Genomic DNA, 26,527 nt, shown 5'->3' on the forward strand with positions numbered 1-26,527 from the left:
AACATGCCAGGTGAGAGCACCAGGAGCGGCTTGAGATGGTCGAGGACGACAGTCCTGAAGCTTGTTAACATGCCAGGTGAGAGCATCAGGAGCGGCTGAAGGTAGTTGAGGACAACAGCCCTGTTGTCCTGTGATATGCCAGGTGAGGTTTTGATGCTGTGGCAAAACAAAACGACGTGGTGGTGGGATCTTCTCTAAATCCTCGCAGTAGTGAGTGAATGAGTGAGTTTGGTTTGACGCCGCTTTTAGCCATATTCAAGCGATATCACGGCGGGGGACACCAGATAAATGGGCCTCACACATTGCTTTAACCACTAGGCTACCCCACCGCCCCCAGTCCTCGCAGTAACCGGAAGAGGTGTAGCCGAGGCGGTGGAGGTTGTTGGAGACGCAGTCTTTAAGACGATGTGCGGGTTTAAACAGACCGGTATGAGCATCTTGCTTGCTTGACATTACTGGTCCGGTGGACGAATGCATTGCTTTTAGCACGCACACACAGACACACTTACCCCCTCGAGCGCTCGAGATCTCACTCTTTAACCCGTGATAATCCTAGTTAGGACTGATCTTCAGTAACCCATGCTTGTTACGGTTAATAAATTGTCGTGACAAAAAGTATAAGAATTCCCTTTGAATCAGCAAAATATACCACAGGCAAGTCTGAAACATTCAATAATATATTGAGCAAACAATAAGTAAGTTACAATGAATCACAATACCGATTTCTAGTACAATGCAGTTGAGCCACAAGTGTAAGGTAATGAGTCACAAATATCAAATATTAATTCACCATTTTGGCATGTACTGCGACAGCAGATATATTAACTGAAGTTTGTTTCCACAGTGAGCAGTCAGGCACGGAGTGTCAGTCTTGAATGTAGATTATGTTGTTGACAATCACACGCTGGCACACAACCCCAGTATAATTGCGAGTGTAAGTCCATGTGTGCACGTCAACACAACAACCAGCCTTTATAGACACTGAGACAGTGTTTGAGGCATTCGAGCAAATCGTGGCTGCAACACTATTCAATTAGAACTTTCAATCAGAACTTTCAGTTAGAACATTCAATTAGAAGTAAACAATAGATTGCCAAGGGCAGGTCACTTGAGCGCTATCAAAAAGGCCTGCTGCTACTATTAAACATATATGATACGAAATGTGATCCTCTCAAGACATTAACAGGATCGAGTGGTCCGTATTGCTGACTTAGTTGACACATATTATCGTATCCTAGTTGCGCAGATCGATGCGCATGCTGTTGATCACTAGATTGTCTGGTCCGGATTCGATTATTTACAGACCACCGTCTATATATTGCTGAGTGCGACGTAAAACTGATTTCTCCTCCTCCCCGTCCCCGTCTCTCTCTCTTTCTCTCTCTCTCTCTCTCACACACACACACACAACACACGCACAAAGTGAAGTTTTGTGTAACACTGTTATCACCCTGCTTATATGTGGTAGATCATAAACTGCTAAGACGTGAAAATGTTGCAGGGGCATTATACGAGTCATGTCTTACATGTGGGTCAAGCTGTCTTAAATGTGGGTCAAGCTGTAAACAGCTATCTCGGAAGGAGCTATAAGTGCATGCTTTGAATTCCAACTATAACCGAATCTTAGAGCGTTTTGTCAACCAGTCTATACCAAAAACACGCACAATGGACGCTGTCATAAATCGCGAACGTTGGGAATACTAACAGAAGATGAGACTATTTAATATCATGACAAAAATATCTTAGCAAAACCCACATTATCACAGCGATCGTGAAAACAGGATTGTTGGGGACCGAACACATAAATAATCCGGCTATATCACGGAGGTTAATAAACAAAAGCGTTATAGAAAAGGGTTATGCTTTTGCTTATTTGAAATATTTTTATAAATGTAAAATATGAATGAAATAATTTTCGGCGATCATTTCTTTACACCCAATTCCATAATAAAACTTAAGTCACAATCTGCCCATTCAGTGATCCTCAGATGTATGTCCATAGGATATCTTATCTTATGTTGACCCATATTATAAGAAAGGGCTCACATGTTTCATACATGCTTTAGGGCGAACGAAATCGTTCTCATCACTGTAAGGAGGCGTAGAAACCCAACACACGCCGCCAGGTGGCTCCCGCATAGTACGTCTTGATAGTGTCGACAGTGCAGTCTGGGACGGACGCTGTCATGTCGACCGGGAGATTCCTGCACTTCGCCTACGCCAGCAATATGCTGAAGGAACGCATGCTATGCTACAACCCCACAGCCCTAAAGATATTTCGAGGTCCAGCCAAGCTAGAGGTAAGAACCAAGTTCTGTACGAAATAATATTACGGTATATGCTTTTGAAGACATGTAGGACGCATTCCTTTCCATTGTTTAATTAACAAAGCTTTCAGAAATTCATGTAAACGCTCCGATTTTGTGCTAATACTTTCCATGAAAGGGGAGGTGGGGGTGTTGGGGGTGGGTTGGGGTGGGGGTGGGGGTGGGGGCGCAAAATTCGAAATTTACAGAGGAAAAAATTGTGTTGCCGTACATTCCATTGAGAAAACCGGATTGTAAGTTGTTCTAATCATCTTAAACGATTGGTCACCTTAGGAAAGGCAACGTGCACATGGCAGGATGGTACAACACAGATCGATTCAAAATTCAGTAATTAGCAGAGTAGAAGTTTCACACTTTCAGAACGACTACGAAATTGTGGTCAAAATGCCTCTCAAACTGACATTAGTTTCGGAGAGCTACAGGTTTTGGAATGAGTTGTACACCGTTTGTCTTCAGATAACAAGAAACACCCTCGCGGCATTCCTCAAAATTCACAAACACGAATGAATCTTGCTAGCTTGTCTATCTCTCCAATACGAGAGAGTGGGGCGAGCATAACGTTTTCCAGATGTGTCAAGGCAAAATGAATGGATTTGTCTCGGTGTTGTAGTGTATTCGACAGAGCCATACACAGAATGTCGGCAAAACCCGCCACTCTATGTGTGGGACTTTATTTGTAGGTTTGTAATGACCATTTATTGCTGGGGTAGAACTTTGCTTGTAGGTTTGTGCTGACCTTAGGTTGCTGGGATGGGACTCTAGGTGTTGGTTTGCGATGACCTTAGGATGCTGGGATGGGACTTTAGGAGTGGGTTTGGGAAGAGTATTTATTGCTGGGATGGGACTTCATTTGTAGGTTTGTGATGACCTTAGGATGCTGGAATGGGACTTTAGGAGTGGGTTTATGATGACCTTAGGATGCTGGGATGGGACTTTAGGAGTGGGTTTGGGAAGAGTATTTATTGCTGGGATGGGACTTCATTTGTAGGTTTGTGATGACCTTAGGATGCTGGAATGGGACTTTAGGAGTGGGTTTATGATGACCTTAGGATGCTGGGGTGGGACTTTAGGAGTGGGTTTGTGATGACCTTAGGATGCTGGGATGGGACTTTAGGAGTGGGTTTGTGATGACCTTAGGATGCTGGGATGGGACTTTAGGAGTGGGTTTGGGATGAGTATTTATTGCTGGGATGGGACTTCATTTGTAGGTTTGTGATGACCTTAGGATGCTGGAATGGGACTTTAGGAGTGGGTTTATGATGACCTTAGGATGCTGGGGTGGGACTTTAGGAGTGGGTTTGTGATGACCTTAGGATGCTGGGATGGGACTTTAGGAGTGGGTTTGTGATGACCTTAGGATGCTGGGATGGGACTTTAGGAGTGGGTTTGTGATGACCTTAGTATGCTGGGGTGGGACTTTAGGAGTGGGTTTGTGATGACCTTAGGATGCTGGGATGGGACTTTAGGAGTGGGTTTGGGATGAGTATTTATTATTGGGGTAGGACTTAAGATGTAGGTTTGTGATGACCTTTGCTTGCTGGGATGGGTTTGGGATGACCTGAGATGACCTTTCTATAGGCATAACTTTCTGATGTCTTTTGGTTGCTCAGGCCGGAAATTGGGACATTAGCTTTGTGATGGATGTTTGTTGCTGTTGTTTGCCTTTAGCTGTTGATAGACAATCACTGTCAGTTTGAAATGAAGTTCAGACAGGTTCAAGTGTGTACCACTTCAAACGAATGAGTCTGTAGGTCATGCAACTTACTTTCAGGGATTTATTCCCAATTGTTCAGATCTCACTTGCCTCACTTGTATTGTTAAATTTGCGTACTATAGTCCGTGTCCACATCAGGACGCTTTTGGTAGATTTATTGTATCGACTGATCCCGTTTTGAAACATCCAAAAAGCAATGCAGATGAGTCGCAATTCTTTATGCACTCAGTAAAGTGTATATGTTAGTTCAACATATAGCGGTGTAGTTTTTCATTCAGAGATGTTCACAAATAGTTGACATTATTAGCAATGTGAGTGATATCCCCATTTATTCTCTATTGTATTACTGATCACTACATTCCGGGGCACCCGCACAATAAGTGAACTAGGTAGATAATTTTATAGATATACAACTGATAATTCTATGGATATGCGGTTTCAGGTCCTTTGCTCGCATTGTTTGTAACAGAAAAAAGTACAGACTTTTGAAATGTTCCAAAATTCCAGAATTACCGTCTTGCGTTTTGCCGTGATTGGCCTTTACCAGGAGTTTGGCATGGACCAACTGCTAATCTCCGAAAGTCGCCGGGCAGCCATGTTTGGGGGGTGATCTGGGAGCTGGAAGACAAGGTCAAGGCCGAGTTGGACAGGTAATCAGCATGTCTAAAATTAAATGTTCATCAAACGTCAATAAATACGGTCAACATAAAACCTGACGCACATGTGGGATATTTCCGTAAATCTTTACATCAAAGAATAGAAACTTTTAAACAAAAATCGTCACTTTTGTAGCTTCTGATACAGTGACATAGTAGTATATTTGGCGTAGGAGAAGATGTCTCTCTTCATTTCTTGAAGGTGGCCTTGTTCTTCTCAGGCATTACGCAAATTGACAGCATCACGGGTGAATTCCGTATCGCACAGACAAGTACTCATTTACTAAAGTTATGATATCTTTAGCAAAAACACGTTTTGAAATCTTATTTAGTCGACTGTAATTTCCTCACGTGTTACCCATTCGTATTTTCCCCAGCCAGGAACATACTCACCAAGGCCTTGACCTTGAGGTGACTGACCTTCGGGGTAACAAGTTCACCTGCTACGCGTTTGCTATGCGTGAAAGTCAAGGTCAGGAGGAGCCTCCTTCGCCGCAGTATAAGGACGTGATAGTGCGTGGGGGTCAACAGAGCGAACTTCCGGGGGAGTATATTCAGACTTTAAAGGATCTGCCAGACAACGGGTTTACGGGGCGTGTTGCCGTGTATGAAGACGTCCTAGCGATTCTCAAAGGGAAGTTTTGACTGTATTCAAATGCAGACTCCGCAATAGATTTAGTAAACGTTTGTTTAAGGCTTTATACTAATAAAACGGAGAATGACAACTGTAAAAATCTTTGGAATAGGTCAATATATAGTCTTAGACAGGTGTATTGTCCTTTTCTTTGTACAGACCTCGGACTGAAATGTCCCGCTTTCATACCAAATTGCCCTTGGTTTGGTACCTCCTGATTTCTTGGCGCAGATCAGAAGAGTGCCCGGGTTATCCATCGGGAGCACAGCCCTTCTGGAACTCACTTTGGATAATGCAGAAGACTGCAGTATTGTGAAGTCTCCATATGCTTCGGAGTGTTCGTAGATGATTCGACTTGACAGCACTCACATTCGCTGTCTGGACTGGATGAAGAGGGAGAAAGAGCAACGGTCTGATGATGAACCTAACTAGCCAGGATCACCCGGATCCTCTCTGTGGCATTATATTTTGACATTAACTCGATGCGCCTAGTGGCTGCAAGAGCTGTATGATCCCCAGGGAGTTGAGAGTTATAAGAATGACATCCAATGATCCAGGGAAAAACAAAGCGCTTTTGCGCGGCTGAGCTGGGTATTGAAGAACAATGCAAAGTCGGCCAAATATTAGCATGTTAAATGATAAAATAATAATTAATACGTAAACTAATACAAATGAGATAAAATGATAAATGTATTATTACTCTCGTGCATACACAAGCAGTAATATGCAAAACTTGTGTATTATGTACTCTTAAAATGCTATCAAATGTATGAAAAACTCAAATAGACCATTACTCATACAAAACGTGTGACGAATTCAGGCAACAGAAAAAAATATCTGGTAGTCATGACTACGGCAGCTAATGGCGGCTACACACTGTCGCCCATACAAGTCAACTTGAATAGTAATGACAAGTGTATACAGATCCATGTCACCTATATTGGTCCACTTGATAAAATTTCCATAGACTTACATGCTATTTCACAGTAACATAAATAATTTTCATGAAGTGACTTTAGGACGGATCTTAGTAAAATTTGTCAGGCAAATGTAAATTAAATCATCTCTGCTTTGAACACATAAGTTTCAATTCACGTTTCCGACCACCATCTAAGCATTCACATCACATCTATCAACCTACATTTTGTTCCCCAATGCACAATCCTGTTGGCTGCCATGTTAAATGAGTTCTCGCCACTGTGCACATATTGTTTAACTTGTTGCCATTCGAGAAATAAGCAACGGAAAATTAAACAGATACAATACAACTAGATATTTGTATAGCGCCGCCATCCAGTTACTTCAACTGCTCAAGGGCGCTTTTTTCCTCTCGATCATTGAATGTCCATAACAACGGCACACCGTATTTTCAATCTCAACTTCCTGGGGATCATACAAGTCTTGCAGCCTCGCCAGGTGCACCGAGTTAATGTGGCTTCCCCATCCTTACGAGGTACCCATTCACAGCTGGGTGGACTGGGACACATAGTCACAACACTTTGTCCATGTTTACTGCACGTTGCTGTACCCGCAACTAGGTGTTTGTACGTATTCGTGTGGCCACCATCTGGTCATCTACCAACATATTCGTGGGTTCGTTTGGGTGCACAGGGTTGTGTACGGCACACTAGGGGTTGTGACAATACTGAAAGAGTCTGCACACAAAGTTGACTCCAAGGTTTTTACACTCGGTCACAGGTGGGCTGGATCCCGACACTTCAACCTCGCTGTATCACTAGCCTGGTGCCTTAGCCCACCCCGCTCCCCTCAATACAATCAGTCACTGGATTGTCTACTCCATACACGATAATTTACAGACCGCAGTCATACCGTTGGAATATTGAACAGTAAGACATTCTAAACGCAATCTCAAAATATTAAAAAAGCTAAAAATATTAACACTACGGAGTGCACCGTATTGCCATCGCGTCGTACCCTTGCTTAAGAAAAATGGTATCACCCATGTAACGAGTCTTGACAATATCGCCAATATCCTCTGCTTCATCAATATCTGTTTAAGCAATAATATTTAAAAGTTGTAAAATAGTGTTCATCTAAGTGATCTGATAAGAATATTTTACCAGAAAGATGGCATACATAAAATTTATTTTAAAGATTTATTAAATTTTGTATCACGTGATGACTGTAACCACTAGCGGGATGCTTCTATTGGAAACTAGTTTATTGAACATAGTGTACATTGCACTGATTGTGTAAAGGATGAACTGTCTTATGCTACAAGAACCGCAGAAATCATATCTGCAGTAGACAATGCTGAACTAAATATGTCACCAGCCGACGACGGTATCTCCACCGAATTTTATAAAAACTTAAGGATATGAAAGCACCCTTCCTTGGTTAATCCTTTTACAAATATTGTGTTTATGTCATTCCCAGGCGCATGGACTACTACTGCTATCATAAATAATACCTACATGAAAAGACAACAGGCCCCCCTAAGTAACTGAAGGAATTACAGCAAATTTGAAGGTGCGTTTTGTTTTTAGTTTAGTTTTAGTTTTTAGTTGTTTTTAGATATAACATCATTTTTTTGTAAAATGTGTTTAAATTTGTCAATTGCACTTCAAAGCAAGAAAGATTATGGCTCATAAACTTCTTCATGGCGCACGTTCATGATGTTCGTAATCATCGGCACGACTTCGATGTTCAGATGTAAACAATCTCCAGGGGCATGACTTGTGACACTCTTCTGCAGTGACAATCTTTTCCTAAAAACATAAGCTATTGCCCCGACAACACATCATACCTAAACGCATTCAACAAGGGTGGTCAAAGATGGATAAGTATAAAAACGTAATAGTAGGAACTAAAAACAAAACGCACCGAGACGGGTGCTTCTTCCAACGACGCCATGTTTTGCTGCGTGAGTTTCCGCTTGCGACCGAAAAATCTCCGGAGATGGCCGAGCATGTTTCCAGTATTACCGACATTGCTTCCGATAGGGCCGATGGGTTTCTGTTATTACCGTTAAACTACCGATATCGCTGCAATTGTTTCGCGAGTGGGCTGCGTTTGTTTACATTTGAGATGCAATTCCTTCAAATTTGCTGTAATTCCTTCAATTACTTAGGGGGGCCTGGACAAGTAATCATGAAAATGGTAACTATAGGGACAGGGAAGGAAGGAATTATAAATCGTCATTTAGCAGTTGACAACATATTTTCATTCTTCAGTCTATTCTTCAAAAGCATATAATTACCAAAAGCAAATGGCATATTCTTCTGTGCTTTCGTACATTTTAGGAAGCGTCCGACATAACTTACGTTATCTTCTTTTAAGGAATGGTTTGAATGGAAAAATGTTTCGTGTTCTTCAACATTTACATGACAACATGAAGTCTGCTGTATTTGTCAGTGAAGGGAGAGAACTATCTGATTATTTTGATTGTTCAACTGGTGTTAGACAAGGATGTATAGTATTCCCAGAAATTATTGAGAATCATGTTGCGTCATGTAACTCATTACGTTTATTAACTTCTGGCGTTTTACTTACATAAACATGTTAAAACATCATCCTTTTACAGTCTCAGTCTTGTTTTAGTACTTTGTTAGACCTCCTCGCTCAGCAATGCAAGCCTGAATACACCTAGGCACACTACCCATCAAAGTTTTTAGGTAATCGTGTGACAGGGTATCCCAATATTTGACAACCTCGGCCTTCATATCTTCAATATTTCTCAGTCCCTTTTGGTTCATGCTGTCCTTCATGACTCCCCACACATTCTCAATTGGGTTTAGGTCTGGGCTGTAACTGGGCCAGTCTAAAACTTGAACATTTTCGCCCGACAACCACTGTTTTGTGTAGCGCGCAGTGTGTTTTGGGTCATTATCATGCTGGAAAATCCAATCATCTTCATACAATGTTTGTGCTGTCGGAAGAAGGTGACCATTTAGAATGTCAACGTATCTTTCTTTTGTCAAGTTTCCCGTGAAAACACACAATGGCGTCACTCCGCGAGCCGATATGCCACCCCACATGTGAAACTTCGGGCTATGTTTTGGTCGCTGGTAGATAGGTTTGACAGTATCTTTGGTCCAAATTTTCACACAATTAGGGAAAAGCCAAACAGAACTTTCATCCGAAAAGAAAACATTATCCCAATCTTGATTTTCATGAGCCCGACACCAGTTTAAACGTTTTTCCTTTTGTGCATCTTTCATCAACGGCGAGGGAATTCCACGTTTTTTCACCCAATTAAGTCTCTGTAATTCCTGCCTAACTGTTTCATTGCATACCTGAGGACTTCCTCTGCTAATCATTTCATTTCTGATGTTCTCAACACTTTTCAATTTGCCCCTACTCACAATCTGCCCAAGTCTTCGGCGATCCACAACACTGAATTTCCTAGGCCGACCTGCCCCTGCTTTGTGCTCTATCCCGGTTCCTGTGTGAATATTCTTCAAAGTTCTGTATACTGTAGACAGAGGAATACCATGTCTACAAGCTAACACTTTAGCATCAGCCTCACCCCTTTCAAAATCATCTAGAATGAGCTTTCTTTTCTCTCTTGCTGTAAATTCTGCCATGTCAACACAGGATGCCGTCTGCTCAGACAAGGGAGATAACTCTTGACGTAATGAGCTGCCTTTTAAGCCTTCAAGAGTTGTCTCCCTTATTTAGTATGCTTAGTGCATAGTGAAAGCCCTTTTTCCAATCTTAGCATCATTAGAAAAAAACCCAAAGATTTTCTCAATAATTTCTGGGAACACTGTACACTTAGTTCCATGTTGTTCAGCATATTAATCAAAGTATGGGCCAAGCCGTTCATTCATTAGGGGTGACAAGCATGCCTCAGTTAATTAGTGGGCTATTTTTATCTGCATTTTGGGAGGTCTGCGTTTTGGGAGTAAATCAACCCTGCTTGGAGATGAATGGGACATAAATATACAGTTAATATGACATGAGATGTATATTTTTCACCCGATTTGTTCCATTGCCCATCCCATTCGAATCCCAAATCTGAATTGTATGTATGTATGTATGTATGTATGTATGTATGTATGTATGTATGTACGTATGTATGTATGTATGTATGTATGTATGTATGTATGTATGTATGTATGTATGTATGTATGTGTGTATGTGCTTGCAGGTAGGTAGGTACGTAGGAACGTAACTATGCTCTTTGCACCTTCACCTGTCAAACGATTCTATCCTCACGATGCCGTGACACACACACACTGTGGATTCAACAGTCAAAAATCGATTAGGTCACAAAAACAAGATGGCCGAACACAGTCTGCTCAACACCCAAACCCCCACTATACAACAAGTAACAAACTAACCCATATCATTTCAAAAGGAGCCCAAGGGAGACTAGAGACCTGAAATCTTGACTTGCTTCATTTAAGGTCCATTGCAGGTAAGTATAAGACTTGCTGCCTACACAACAACACAAGCTCGAACATACTTGCAGCACTGGAGTGTACACACCGATCAACGTTATCCGCCCGTCTGTTCGTATACCGTAAATCTTACACTAGACCCCTGTGTACTTGGTTTTCATCTGATTCAGCTGGAGGTAGTGTTTTTTCTCTGACTGTCCAGCAGAAACAAGAAAGGAGAAACACACACTTAAGTGTCGCACATTCCATTGTTTACATTACAACAATAAATAACACTTGACAGGCTGTGTCCAACACGTAATGCCAGACCTTACAATATATACCATTGGTAACGACCTAACGTCAAAGCCAGATGTCAGGCCAAGCATGACTTGCATTACCACTCACCAACATTGCGTAAACTTAATCTCCGAAAGTATGTGCTGTTGCCTATTCTACTTGTTTGCAAACAATACAAGCTGTATCGAAACGTCGCTTCACCTGAATAAAGTTGCTCATCCATAACGTTTGCCCTTATCTATATTCTTTTATGTTATTTTAACATTTACCGTTACTGAATCCAACATTCGACTTCACCCAAATGTATTACTCATTTACATCTTCACAATTTCTATAACTTGGGCTTACGTGTAAAGGCGTGTATCGCCTTTGTATGGACTTGCAGAAATATCAGGTATTTGTGTAGCAAATATACAGGAAATATACAGGACTTATCTATTCTGATGTCTATTCGAGTTTAGATTTTGGTGTTTGTATTTTAGTATGTTAGAAAATATAATGGGCATCATATAAAGTTGGATTCTTCACTGTAAACCTTTTTGATGAGGTTGTAATTACAAGTGAAAAGCACGCACTATCCAGTCAAATTAGCTGACCTACGCAACACCAGAATCTACTTCTTTCCTGTTAAAACAAGCTGGCACTTTTTATAGTCAACATAAATCATTTATTACGAGATAAAGACAAAAACCGGGGTTAATCATCCACGATAGAGACTATCCTTTATTCCAGCACACATGCTAAGTCTTTTGTGTGAACGTTCTGATGAAGGCATTCGATAATGAGGGGTCCTACAATCCTCACCGGAGTCTGATTACAAGGTAGTCACGTCACAGCAGTGAGTGAGTTTGTTTCTAAGCCGAATTTAACAACATTCAAGCAAAATCACGGCATGGAACACCAGAAATAGGGCTTCACACATTATACCAAGTGGGAATCGAACCCTGGGTTCGGTGTGACGAGCGAACGTTTTAACTGCTAGGCTGCACCACCACCCCCAAACCAAGAGCGATTTGCTTATAACAAATGTCTGTCGAACTCAGTGAACGCAAATCCGCACAGCGGAAAGTGACACCGTTTCGTTCAGAAAGGGTTTTCTTAATTTACAGACTGTATCGTCGTCAAATGGATAGAAACTCAGCCGAAATTGTCATGCTTGATTTTACCGGCCTGGTACCCGTGAAGATCAATTCCATCTAACTCATGAGTGCGTGGTCATGATATTTTCACCTTCAGCACGGGTATTTAAGTCATCTGGACCTTTTACAATAGTTAGCTGTATATTCCAGTCACACCCCCGTTAGTTCCAAGACGGACTCTCTGTCACGTCGGACTATAAACACAACTGGATTCGTCATCACTCGCTCCTTTCCGTAACTCGCATTCGGCTTGTGTCGGATTGACACGAGTCACGATAAAGCCCTGCCATGTAAACATGGCTCTCACATTCAAGTATTTCGCGTATGGCAGCAACCTTCTGAAAGAACGATTACTTTTGGGAAATCCGACAGCACAGTACTTTGGTGTGGCCCGATTAGATGTAAGTATTGCTTGAAATGAAACTGTGTCACACATTACATTCACCCTTTCCAAGCTTTGACAAAACAGGGGCGTACTGAATCAATAGTGAGCGTCATCCAGTCCGTGGTGTTTCGCAATCTGTCGTACTGCCTCTAATAAATGTGAGGGGTTATACTGACTTGGTGGTATACTCCCTACGTCTACAGGTACGCATTTCTATAGCACCTTTACATGTTACGTCTATGGTTTTGTTGATTTGGGTACATGCATGTATCCCTGATCTTGAACCCTAATTGTACACAAATTAAACCCTAGCTCCTATCCTAAAACCCGAATAGCATTCATTGTTAAAGGGGATTGTCAGTGAATGTCAATTTTCATCCCTCACTGAAAAATACTTAACCGAAATCTCCAATGGGCTATGAAAGGGGAGCGTTTTGAAGCTCAGTTAACTGACATATACTTGTATATAGTGCCCGCGTGTGGCCTTGTGGCTAAAACATTCACTTGTCACACCGTAGATTCGGATTCGATTCGACACGTGTACAATGTGTGAAGCCCATTTCTGGTGTTCACACGTATATTATTGCTGCAATATTGCTAAAAGACGAGCAGAACTGCAACCAAAAGCTGCATAAATTACAGCTCCATAAATGTGTTAGCTTAGTTACCCAAGCAGAGCAACAGCTCACTCGCTTGGAAATAACCACCCGAATTAGAAAGCAGACAACATTACTGTCGGTAGACGAAGGACACCACGTACCAACACCAACACCTGTAATGTGAGAATAAGTTACATATATTACGACCTTTAACAGAGCGAGTGAGTATGTTTTACGCCGCTTTTAGCAATATTCCGGCAATATCACGGTGGGTGACACCAAGAGGTCTTCACATACTGAACCCCCACGGGGAATCGAACCCTGGTCTTCGGCTTGACGAGCGAACGCTTTAACCACTAGGCTACCTGGCCGACCGGCTTTACAAGAGACTGACAAGGCCTGGACAAGATAATTCCTCAGTAAATGGAATCTAAGGTTTGACAGTACAGCATAATGACAGCCACGGGGACTGGGCCACTAGATGGATATGAACATAACCCAGGCAGAAACAGAACGAACCATTATCATCTCAAACATTCTGTTGACGTTTTCCTTGACTGGACGCCAGGTTGGCAGTAAAGATTCGACCCACTGTCATGGCTTGCTCTCTTCATATGTGAAGATTATAAGGGTCCTGTTTCGTACTCGGTTGTTTAGCCAGATTTGACCTGGGTTTGACAGAGACCCCAACCTGACAGAAACCAGGTATTGAAAATACCTGACTAATTAGTGAAAGCAGCATCCTTTGTTTTCAAAGTTCGTTTAGGAGTTTATCAAGGCTGATCCACATACCGTTGAAGTAAGATATCACAATGTTCCTCTCCGCTGGATCCCTACATCAAACTTTCATTCCATATAAGCGGACTAGAGTCTATCGATTAAAACATTTCCGGTTTCGAGATGAAGCGAATGCTGGAGGAAATACGGTACACACGATATTCCGTCCAGCTGCCTACAGTTTCATTCATGCAGATTATGCATCTCTGTTACGTACTTCTTTCCCGCAATGAATTACACTGTAGATATTTACTACTGTTATTAATATCATACTATACGCGATTTATGAACCTTTCATATTCTTCTCTTCGTTGGACTACTATTTCAGAATCTACAAGAAAATTTGACAAATTTGCAAAGGTTTCATATGCACTTCTCAGAGGATGAAATGTAAATTCACTCGTAAATTCAGCCGGACAACTTCTACGTATCACTCCATACCAATTTTGCGCCAGAAAATAGTTCGGTATCCAGAAAATTAAATCAGGGTAGATATTATTAACGACTCCCTGTACAGGAAGAATACGAATGGTTACGACCGATCGCAATTCAATAGTTTAGAACGGTCTTACGGATGTTGTGGAGCATGTACGATTAGTGAATCGGAATCTTTTAAACCAGAATCAATCGTTTGCTTGACGTCATATCTTATTGATCTTCTAAAATTGATAAGGAGACCTGTCAAAATTTTGTTACGATATATTTGTGAAATTCTTTGGCAAAACTCAAGACAGACAGGCACGGATCTGACGGGAAAAGGAACACTATATATGATGCCGTCAAGAAACAAGAAGACGTGGCCGTTCAGTGACGATGCATCGGCTGTGACCCCTTCCTCGTAGCGCTACGGCAATCGTAAGTTACGATCACCTTAGCGCTACGACAGTCGTAAGGCTGTACTTAAGTATGGAGTTTCGATCACCTTAGCGCTACGACAATCGTAAGTCTGTGTTAAGGTATGGTGTTACGATCACCTTAGCGCTACGACAGTCGTACGTCTATCTTAAAGTATGGGAGTTACGATCATCTTACCTCTACGATAAGGAAAAGGGCCCTGTCGGCGCCATCTCGGCAAAGTCAAGATAAGTCGATGAAGTCGCTCTGGCGGAATTCTCCACTCCTCTTCCAGCAATGAGATGGCCAGTTGTGGAAGAGTCTGAGGCGTGTTTTGACGTTGACGTACACGTCGATCGAGACAATCCCGTAGGTGATCAATCGGGATTTTTATCTGGTGATCGGGAAGGCAATTGAAAGACATTGGTGTTAGTAGGTAGCGGACCGTGGTGCGTGCTGTATAGGAAGTAGCGTTGCCATTCTTAAACATCTCCTTCTGTCCGTCCATAATTAGAAGTATCTGGCATTGATGTTGATATACCAATTCGCTTTCAAATTCCCATGAACCAACACTAAATGAGATCTTTGTCTGTGCTTGATATCAACACCATGATACTTCCCTCACCGAATCTGTCGACCTGGTGAATGTAAATAAGGGGAAAACGTTCATTATTCCGACGGTAAACACGCCGTCTTCCATCTCACCGGTGAAGAAGCCATCGTGATTCATCACTGAACTAGACTCCTTTCTAAAGATACAGTTGAGAACTCTACGATACCACCGCAAGCAATTGCAGCAATGGAAGTCTCTCAAAACAGGGGCGACAGCTGGTCCTGTTGTCTCCAGAGATCTGTTGTCTCCAAGGCTGTGCCAAGACAATGACATAAGTGAACAACCCGGATGTAGCGGTCCAAAGCTGGGGTGGTAACTCTTGGACGGCCGCTTTTCGGGCGTCCTTGCGGGGAATTGTCGGGACTGCAACTCCTAAGCTTGAATGCGGCTTATGGCGACGTTTCAATTGGCGGCACTCTGATGATTTCATCTTTTCCCGGCAAAAACGACGGACAAAATTAAACACAACATTTCTTCTAGAATAGGGAAAAGGTTAATATTGTCGCGTTCTGGCGCTGAACTATTTACAATCACTCAAAGATAACAACTTTGAAAGAAATAGTATATTTGTATTGTTTTTGCCGAAGATACATGAATTCAATATTCTCAGTCTTTCTAACGATGTGGTGGTGCTTGTATGGTAATTTCTATGCGCTTGTTATCGTTTGATATCGGCAGTTTTATTTTTCGAGCTGACACGATAGGCTTATAATGGTTCTTCCCACATGGGGTCACATGAAAGGAAAATTGTTCCTTTATGTTTTTTTCTCCAAGTTTTTTCACAAGGTTTGTATCGCATAGTCTGTAAAGAAACCTAGAACTAAGGGAACACTTGTACATTTGCGTGATCTCTTACTTTTCCCCCTTGGGCTGCATACTGATATACAGCAGGTGTTATAGCAATTTGTCGATCATAAGACATGGCATGTTTAACGTATTGTCCATTAAACTGTCTACACGGTAAAGTAAATAATCGTTGTATTATACAGTGGAACAGTCTAAACCGGCACTCATTGGGACTGACGAAATAATCCGCTTTAAACACAGTACCGGATTGTAGAACTGATGATAAATGTACAAGCCGCGAACGGAACAGATTTTACGCCAATGTTGACAACTTGCCGGATTGGACAGATGACGGTTTTAACAGCTTTCATTTTATTTTGCGAATGTGTGACGAATTATTCTAAATGATAACTGGTTTATTTCCTCAAATGTGAGCACACAAACACTATGACATAAACTTAGGAGAGACACATATGGCGCCCAGGCACGTAAAGCGTTTAACAAAATGATACTCGCGCATCAGTCGTACGTCATCTGAAACATAAGCACAGATACATTCACACAATGGAATTATGCAAATAGACTTAATACAGTTATACGAATAGGTATACAAGTATATGGAGTAGAACGCTTCGGTGTATAAACCAGAAAATTCGTGTAGATGAGAACTAATACATATCCATGAAACACGCGGTTTCGTACTTTGGAATTCATTCTGTGACGTTACAGCGGAAACGTTCTGCTAGTCACTGCCTTGGCATCATGCCATGTGTTCTGTGTAAAGCATGATCGTGTAACTTCTTGGATGGGTTCAGTAAGATTAAATGTTTGTTGGACTCATGTAACCAGTGTACTTTGTGTTTTTCATTACTGAGTCTTCATCTTTGAATGTCTGTTGTTGATTGATCTGGTTGTGTCTATTTGGGTTGATTAACATCGTATGATGAGATATATTTGGTCTCTGATAATCCGGTGCTTGTGTAATGGTCTTTTGAACTGTTTTAGGCGGTTTTCCTTTTGTCGACTATTGGAGATTTTTTATATTTCTACATTGACCCACACGGTTTGGACAGTTGATGACGTGGTATGGATATCGCTGATTCTTTGATCTTTGATTCTAATGTTTATGGGCCCTACACAGACCTCGCCATAGTGACTGTTAATTTTAACAATATCTAGACAATACCTTTAGGTTCTTGTCGTTTGGACGTGTTCCTGCCATGGGTGTTCAGTAGGATTTCCAGTGGTGTAGAGCTGATGAAGTCGGTTTCGACGCCAGCTTCTTGCTTCAGGAGACGACGATGGTGGGAGGTTTTTGCCATGAAAGGGAGAGAGATACGGGTGTGTGCTGGTCCGGATGGCAGGTTTACTTGCCGGATGAAGGGTGGTGCTGGTAATGTTGTCGACTTGCTTAGATGGGTAATGGTTACACTGAGTGAAAACATGGCGAATGTGTCGGAGTGATGGCTCGTCAGGCACTAAGGGTTCGTCTAAGAAAAGCAACAACGGGAAATATATTCGACGCGAGGTTTATTCAGATGCGACTATTCCTCAATAATCCTCATTCTGCCCACACAGAGGCGTCAAATGTACAAATAGACACAAACCTATATATGTAGATGATATGTAACGACTAGCGATAACGTTGTTCCTCCTGTCAGTTGTTCAATTGAGTTGCGTCCTGCTTATTTCGAAACAGGTACGAGTTCTTTTAAAATGTATAAAACGCATAATATACACGTAACGTGTATCATGTCCCTTAATTGAATATGCGGTCTGGTATGAAGGTAGTGAAGTCACGTTCGCAGTGCATAAGTTTATCTGATCATAGCGTATCTCTAGTCACATTCTCAGTCGGGCGTTGTACGCGAAACATGGCTAGAACCTTCCTATACTTTGCGTACGGCAGCAACCTTCTCACAGAGAGGCTCTTGATAAATAACCCCACGGCGAAGTTCTTACATACAGCCAGGCTGGTTGTGAGTATTAGATTCAGACCATAGTGTAAAACTACACAAGAAGTCCTTCATCGCCAGTCATACTCATTGGTGGTGATACATTTGCTCTTGTTTGCGTGCATGCACTACACGCACGGTGGGGTGTGGCCGTGACGACCTGACTATCACATTGCAAAGCCCTGGGCCCCTTTAACTTCCTATGTTATGGTATAGGAGGTACGAATGCTACGAGAAAAGTTACGAGATCTTAGGCTTACGAGAGTTTTGTGAAAGGGGCCCCAGGTCATTATCGGTGAGGATTCTTTACCATGTGTTTTGGTTAACTCTTTGGTGATGCCACTATTTGTTTGTTTTTCTTACCATCTTTCTCGTGTATTGTCTCGGAGCTGCTGTTGGTGTTTCCTTTCTGTTTCCTACTGCAAATATTTCACTCGGAGTTAATGGTGGAATATTCGTCCCTTTCCTGCGTTTTTAAGCTCACTTATAGCCGTAGTAATGTTAATTTCTCTTACACATAAGTTCTGCTTCTGAATAGCATAAATAGTTAAACCACATAAACATCAAATGTTTATGTTTATTTATGAAAATAATAATGTATAGTGTGATCAACAGGAGCCAGTAATGCTAGAATATTCATACAAATGTGACATGTTTCAGTTTCAAATATTTCAAGCTGTCAGGCATTACTTACTGGTGACATGTGTTCGAGAACTTTATAATAAATGCGATCCGAACTGAAAGTATGGCAGCGTAAAATATCAACAGTCAAAAACGTTTTTCGCATCTCCGTAGAACGTGAGTACACAATACGTAAAACTCGTAGAATTCCAGTGATTTCAAGTAATTCAGCGTTAATAATCGTACAAAATCAGTTAAGTAAAGCTTGAATTCGTTTAAGGCAAGAGTTACTTTATTGCATTTTCTGATATTTCCTCAACAAAGACACATCAAAGTTGAAACTATAAGCATGAACATTATTTATTTAGCCAACATACCGAAACATAAGTCTCATTAACTTATTCAGACAATGACCTACTTTCAGACGATCCGAATTTTCTCGTGTGAAAGTGTAAATTGACACCACAAACAACTCTGCTTAAACTTAATTCCAGTTCCTTGTTTCATAAGAAAATGGTATTTACAAATGAATTTTAATTTTAAACTTTAATTGCACCGTCATTCTCTACTTTATGTCGAGGTTGAGGCAGCATACCTTAACTATGGAATCACAGATTGCCCCTGTCTGATGAGGTCGCAAAACGATTTACAATGCATCTAGCTCACTGGTTAAACCTGTTATGTGTTGTTTTGCGCTTATTGAGCGTAGTTCTGTAACGCGCAATGAGGTTGATGTAATATCAGTTCCGTCAGAGACCGCTAAACTTTTCTAGCGGCAGAGCCTCGTTTTGATATTTCCACGATTTCCAGGTTTCCGTTTATCAGAGCTCTACGACATAGCACGCCGTGCGACGTATTTACTAGGATTAGAAGGAGCTTAGTGTTGCAATATGCAACTGCGTAGACTTATCAAATCACACTGATTAATATTTATGTATCCAGTTAAATGACATAGTCTAAAAATACATGACTGGTTATCGCATTAAGCTGCGCAATAGGACAGAACCAAGTTAAAAGGAAACGAGATTGTTCTGTAATCAATGTTTTGACATACATCATATAACTGGGTAATTGCTGGGTGCACCGTTAAACAACAGAATTAAGATTGAGAGAGAAGTTACACTGAGACACAAAAGAGACAGGAAGAACATACGGTTGCAACGTCGTTGATTCGATGGTACCTTTTCCAAAGTATAATATTATCTACGAATCTAGTGATATATGTAGATCCATGTATCATATCCGTTTCTGTCATAATTATTGCATGGCCTATATAACGCTTGCACCTGCACACTTTTAATGTCTAACTAGACAATTCTAAACTATGTTGGATTAGACTCTAGTTATTCTGGAAGATTCAGAATTGGAGCCGACTCCCACAGCATCAAAGCATAGCATCTCCCACGACCACTACATGGCTGCATCAAACAGTGATAGATGATTGCTAGATGGTATCTTCTCCAAAGTACACTGTAATGTCATCTACATAGATATACTTGTCATCTACGTGATGCGAGTATTACCTTATTATGCATAATGTATATCATGTATTATCCGCGTTGATGTAAGCATTATCTAAGATGGTGCAAATACGTGTTATCTACGTTGATGCAATTATTGTCTAAGTTGGTGTAATTATTATCTGCTTTGGTACGCGTATTATCTACGTAACTTTAAGGATTACGTAAGTTGATGTAAGGATTATCTACTTTGATGTAAGGATTATTTGCTTTGATGTAAGGATTATCTACTTTGATGTAAGGATTATCTACTTTGATGTAAGGATATCTACTTTGATGTAAGGATTATCTGCTTTGATGTATGGATTATCTACTTTGATGTAAGGATATCTACTTTGATGTAAGGATATCTACTTTGATGTATGGATTATCTACTTTGATGTAAGGATATCTACTTTGATGTAAGGATTATCTGCTTTGATGTAAGGATTATCTGCTTTGATGTATGGATTATCTACTTTGATGTAAGGATATCTACTTTGATGTAAGGATTATCTGCTTTGATGTATGGATTATCTACTTTGATGTAAGGATATCTACTTTGATGTAAGGGTTATCTACTTTGATGTATGGATTATCTACTTTGATGTAAGGATTATTATTTCGATTATTATTTTCGTAGATGCTATTATTATGTAGGTACGTTGGTGTAATTATTATCTACCATGATGTTATATTTGGAACTAGCTCCATTACGTTTCCATAAGAAACGACAGCATGTATTTATTTGTGGGATGACAGCTTGTGCGTAATTAATCGAGACGTCAGATGGCACAACCCGATCTATATGCTGGTATTTCAGTAAAGATTCTCTTTCTAAATATGATTCGACCAGATATCCTACTCCCATCTTCTGCTACAATAATCTGCGTTTATCCCATCTCGGCGATACATTCTATATCACATTTAAACTGTTAATGTTTTGTTGTTTGTTTTGGGGTTTTTTCACAGCCTGGCAATACTTTAGAAATATATATCATAGCGGTATGTGACAAAACTCTTTCTATAATGATAACAGAAAACCTCCAGTATACGATTTAGACTACATCGTGATCGATATCAGTAACGAAAATCATTAGCATGATCGTATGGCATCTTGGCTAACAACACTAAGGACTATAACTTAGAAATGTGATGCTAACTGTTCGCTAAAAGGTCTCATCCAGTCCATCGATGGCCGTGGTCACAAACACACTCAAAGGCAAATCAAGTGTACAGCTGACACTAAAAGATAGTAAAGTCCACAGCAAGGTTTACATCAGATAGTAATTCAATCCTGACAGCTGATCACTGTTACAACACACCTGAAGGACGGAATCTTAACAGAAAAAATGTAACTTTAATACAGTTTCCACATTCTTTAGCCATATGAGATAAATGAAATATTTAGTCATTAATTTTTGTGACATTACAGGACTACCGCCTGACGTTTGACTCGCCGCTAGACACCAAGACGACGCTGTGGGCGGGAGCGCCCGCCACCATCAGGAGATGTCCCGGAAGTAGTGTCTGGGGTGTTATATGGCAGCTTGATATGGCAGATAGCGATAGTCTGGACAGGTGAGTACCAGATGTCATTCATTGAAAATAAAACTCTGCCTTGTAATAAGTATGAAACATAATGGTTTTGACTTACCATCAGAGGTGAGATCAGCTTTGGAAAATGTATGCCAGAGGCAAGACGTTGTTGGAACCAAAGACAAAACCCAACGCTTCCGAAACATAGCAGGTGCGCCAAGCAGGTCCTTCCAGCACTTAGATAGACACTTCTGAGAAACCCCCCAGTCGCCCTCAGCTATTGGTGGGTTTTCAATAATCTTGGCAGTACATCACTGGACCATATGCAGTGTCGATCTGGCAGTGTCGTTCCAGCAGTGTCATTCTAGTACATGTAGTTTCGTTCTAGGCAGTGTCGTTCCAGGCAGTGTCGTCAAGCATTGTCGTTCAAGCAGTGCCCTGACAGTGTCATTCCACCAGTGTCCCTCTAGCAATGTCTTCTAGACAGTGTCGTTCCAGGTGTGTCCTTCTAGCAGTGTCGTTCCAGCATTGTCGTTCTAGACAGTGTCCCTTCAGCAGTGTCGTTCCAGCAGTGTCGCTCTAGACAGTGTCCCTTCAGCAGTGTCGTTCCAACAGTGTCCTTCTAGCAGTCATAGTGATCCTGTTCCATATTGATCTCATAGTCATGTCTGTAATTTGACCTCCGATAGTCGGGTCAGGCTAACAGACCGCTTATACTTGGGAATGATGTTTGGCTGTTAGCTTATGGTACCACATAACGTCCACCAAACATTCCTCTGACAACCGATCACAACGGTTGGTTTTACTTCCCACCTGCAGTCCGTGGCACTATAACCAAGATGGCATAAGCGAGATGACATTGCTTATGTTCTATAATCAAATCAGTCTTTAGGATAAATGCTGTCATTCAAATCAGTTTCATTTTTTATTTTTTTTCACATTGATATAATATTTGATATTATAGCGCTTCAGATAGCAGTGGTGATGAGCTGTTCATCAAGGCTTACATGATGAGTTCCTAGTTCCTGGGTTTTGCGTGATTATAGCGTATCCATGTTATAGACATTTTAACGTATTGAATTCGATCGATATTTAGTGTGACAAAATCAAAATTATTCGTAGAAAAAACGGACTATAATTATATGCTAGTATACAACACAAAGAATGAAGGGTAAGACGGTTACTCACAGACACTGTCAGACGGGTGCGGTTAATTTTTATTTGTTAATTTCCCCATTGGTATGATGTCATGTTTCTGCCAATTGCCCCGTGTGTATGACGCGCTAACTGAACATTGTACCACGAACATACATACCTGTGATATGGATGATAGTTTTTAATTCTCACACCTAAATGAAGCGATGCTTGAGATAAAGAAACGTTGTTATACACATCACACGATCTACCGATCTGTTTTTCATCCATATTGTTTGCGTTCTCATGTTAACAAGTTATATTTCGGGTCAAATATGAATACTTTCGGAGCGTCTCTGAAGAAAGACACGCTGACCCTTTACGTGAACACCAGATGTCAAATAGGAGTCCAGCACATAATATTCGCATTTGTTTTGACCTTCGCATTGAATGGCTGTGGTCGAGAATATTACAGCTTGTTCAGCTTAACCTGAGCTACTCTGCATATGCAAGACCCAAGAGGTCAAATGGCACAAACGGCAGGTCGAGTTAACTTCATTACATAGCAGAGAAGTGAATGTTATATATGTTGCTTTCGTGCAAAACTTGCATACAGCGGAAACATGAAACCACCCGTAGCCTTTTTTAAAGAAAGTTAAAACATTGCTGACAGTTTCTCGATACTGAGATGTCAGACGGCAACCCTATCTCTGCTGCTAACAATCTACTGACAAAGGTGCACCCCTTCACAAAAATACACCCAACCAGTTGTGACACAGTCGCCAAATTCATTAGTATTCATTTGATCAGGTCAAGCTGAACAAACTGCAGTAGTTATTCATTCTCATTGAATCTTATACTTATATGTAACGTAAAGGTTCTTGAAGCTTTGCATTCATTTATCCTAGAGGGCTTTGAAGATACCTTGTGAAATTTACTACAGGTGTAAAAGGCGGATTTGTATTTGGTATTCATGCTGTGTGGTCCAGCTGATTGTGTAATCACATCGTAGAACGATGTTCATAAGGTCAGTCATTGGGTTTCTGATCCAGACTCGTTTACAGCCATTATATAGCTTCATATCACTAATATTCACGTTTGTTTCACTCGTCAGACAGGAGAAAAGATATAAACGCCGGATGGTGACAGTAACGACGCCCGACGGCACGACGTACACGTGTCGGACGTATGAACTCGACGGGGAATTTGATATTTCACATACCCCCTCCCCTCAATACAAGGACGTGATCGTGAGGGGGGCGAAACAAAATGGCTTACCCGAGGCTTATATCTCCCAGCTGGAGGCTATAGAGGACAATGGATTCCAAGGAGAGATTCCGTTCTACAACAAACTTATATGTCAACTGGAAAAACAGCAGCAGCAGCAACAACAACATCAGCAACAGCATTGACACAGATTCGTTCTGTGTACCTGTGCATCATGACTGAAAGTGACTGAATGCTACGTATTGTGTCTACCTTTAGTGATAAATCCGTCTGAATGTTCTGTTAGCGTTTCCCCAGTATCGATATCGTGATAAATATCCGGAAAAGACGAGTGCGTTTTCTCCTCAGTATTCAATTCATGTGAAGAGTTTCTGCTGAATAAACGTACTCCCCAGACACATACAGGAAGATAAAGATGTAAAGACTTGTTCGTTATTCTGAGTGCTTGTATTTAACGTGATGTTATGCAAGACTTTAACACAAGCTCACCCGGTGCAGACTGTGTCACAATATTATCCATAAAGCGAATTAGGTTCTACTTCAGCTTTACCTTACGGTTATGATGCTATATCCGTATGTTCTGAGTGAGTGAGTGAGTGAGTTTAGTTTTACGCCGCGCTCAGCAATATTCCAGCTGTATGGCGGCGGTCTGTAAATAATCGAGTCTGGATGAGACAATCCAGTGACCAACAACATGAGCACCGATCTGGACAATTGGGAACCGATGACATGTGTCAACCAAGTCGGTGAGCCTGACCACCCGATCCCGTTAGTCACCTCTCACGACAAGCATAGTCGCCCTTTATGGCAAGCATGGGTTGCTGAAGGCCTATTCTACCCCGGGACCTTCACGGGTCGATACCCCAAGGGTTGCCAGCTATGATTACAGTGTATCTTAGACTGCGTTCATTTTCTACGTTAGTGTCTTGAATTGTTTTGCCCATGCAAAATTAACAGATAAAGTATGGTGTTCAGTATTTTATTTTCAGGTAAACACTTGCTTTGCCTTTGCACGTGTTCATGACAAGTGCCACCATTGGGACAGTATATCATCAGTCATGATATTATACACAAAGATGCTCTTTGACATCGGAATCCTACTTTGTTGTTATCACATGCTGATGGAGAGCGTTTTGTCAAGTTACTCATCTGAGCTTAATATCCGACTGGTTAAAATAAAGCAACATTTAATAAGCACCTTTGTGAAGTTGCCTGGACACAGTTGTTTCATTCTATTACTTGGTGGTATAAGCACCGAGCGTCGGGAACGACGACATGCACGCCATCAACCAATCACGTGTCAAAAAGCTGCTTGGAATCATTATTTAGTTACGTTTATAAATATATGTACATGCTCATTTTAAAGTGTCTCAAAGGATGCCTTGCTGTGTGGGTTTTTTAATACAACTAATATGGATGGAAAGGTTTTTACGTACGCATTGTTTTTTTTTTCCCTGTTAACTCAAAAGGAGCAATTTAATGTCGTGTTCACAAATCAGTCAGTTAACGAAGTAAATTAAGAAACTTTTCAGTCCAAGTGAAGACAGAATATTTACATGAGAACTAATGTCGTAGACTGTAATTTGGTGCATCATAAGCATCAGTGGCAAGGCAATATCACCACAGCAAACAATGACGGTCGTTACATCGGGTTCCTTCACCTTCGAATGAGGAACGTAACACAAATTCCAGGATTTCGTCCTAAAACAGTTCAGGTCAAGAACTGCCAGATTTCGCTGAACCGACAATCTTCGGTTGAGTGGGAGTTAGATGGGTTTTACACCGACGTCATCGATTTCCCTGACAACGACGTTGCGTTGGACCTCGTGGCGTCCTGTTCTGTTTCCTTATCAACGCGTCAGCGTTTTCAACGACTTTGTACCGGAAGTTGTGGACAAAACGTCGACAGATTCGACATCGCTAGAGGAAGACGTTGTCGTACGGGTACAGGCTCAACAAGTGTCGATCCCCAATACCGCAGTATCATTTTTGCCATGACCACATACTGAGTACAGGGAACACTCCACAGATGCAGTCGAAGTGAACACGGAGTCAAACAAACTCAACAGCAGAAGGTCACGTCATGTAACCATTTCTGCGACCTATGACCGTCCAATCAAATGTGAGACGGCTGAACGGATTTAACCAATCACACAATAGCTACTGTTAAGGATTCGGCGGGACTTACAAAATTCCCCGGTCACTGGCACTGATGTCTCAACAATCGAAAATCCTGATAAAACACATGTATTTGACCAGAAGTATGTACACTTTTGGGTTCTGTTGACTTGGTTGCCATGGTTAGCTGATATTTCCTCAAGTTGACATCCTTGAATATTGCCCAAACACTAGTTTCAGCCACTGTTTGCTCACTGTTGTGGCGTTCTCCGTGTGTTTCACCCGTAAGCAATAGTACGAAAAATAGCATTCGAAATCTTTCGAG

General features: G+C 41.3%; 2 protein-coding genes across 2 annotated transcripts; both read left to right on the forward strand.

The window, feature by feature from the left end:
• Nucleotides 1–2,158: 2,158 nt before the first annotated feature.
• Nucleotides 2,159–5,464, forward strand: LOC137258780 (gamma-glutamylcyclotransferase-like). Its single transcript, XM_067796467.1, has 3 exons — nt 2,159–2,300; nt 4,549–4,691; nt 5,075–5,464. Exons 1-3 carry the CDS (start codon nt 2,187–2,189, stop codon nt 5,340–5,342), a joined length of 525 nt encoding a protein of 174 aa, XP_067652568.1. The 5' UTR covers nt 2,159–2,186; the 3' UTR covers nt 5,343–5,464.
• Nucleotides 5,465–12,364: 6,900 nt separating this feature from the next.
• Nucleotides 12,365–25,301, forward strand: LOC137258231 (gamma-glutamylcyclotransferase-like). Its single transcript, XM_067795824.1, has 3 exons — nt 12,365–12,516; nt 21,620–21,765; nt 23,972–25,301. Exons 1-3 carry the CDS (start codon nt 12,412–12,414, stop codon nt 24,267–24,269), a joined length of 549 nt encoding a protein of 182 aa, XP_067651925.1. The 5' UTR covers nt 12,365–12,411; the 3' UTR covers nt 24,270–25,301.
• The last annotated feature ends 1,226 nt before the right edge of the window (nt 25,302–26,527 follow it).

Source organism: Haliotis asinina, chromosome 12, assembly GCF_037392515.1.
Source record: "Haliotis asinina isolate JCU_RB_2024 chromosome 12, JCU_Hal_asi_v2, whole genome shotgun sequence".
NCBI classification, from domain to species: domain Eukaryota; kingdom Metazoa; phylum Mollusca; class Gastropoda; order Lepetellida; family Haliotidae; genus Haliotis; species Haliotis asinina.

Coding starts and splice junctions, on each gene's coding strand:
- LOC137258231 (XM_067795824.1), top strand. CDS start 12,412: ATGGCTCTCACATTCAAGTATTTCGCGTATGGCAGCAACCTTCTGAAA. Junction 12,517..21,619: donor TTGGTGTGGCCCGATTAGAT/GTAAGTATTGCT, acceptor GTGACATTACAG/GACTACCGCCTGACGTTTGA. Junction 21,766..23,971: donor GATAGCGATAGTCTGGACAG/GTGAGTACCAGA, acceptor TTCACTCGTCAG/ACAGGAGAAAAGATATAAAC.
- LOC137258780 (XM_067796467.1), top strand. CDS start 2,187: ATGTCGACCGGGAGATTCCTGCACTTCGCCTACGCCAGCAATATGCTG. Junction 2,301..4,548: donor GAGGTCCAGCCAAGCTAGAG/GTAAGAACCAAG, acceptor CCAAAATTCCAG/AATTACCGTCTTGCGTTTTG. Junction 4,692..5,074: donor GTCAAGGCCGAGTTGGACAG/GTAATCAGCATG, acceptor TATTTTCCCCAG/CCAGGAACATACTCACCAAG.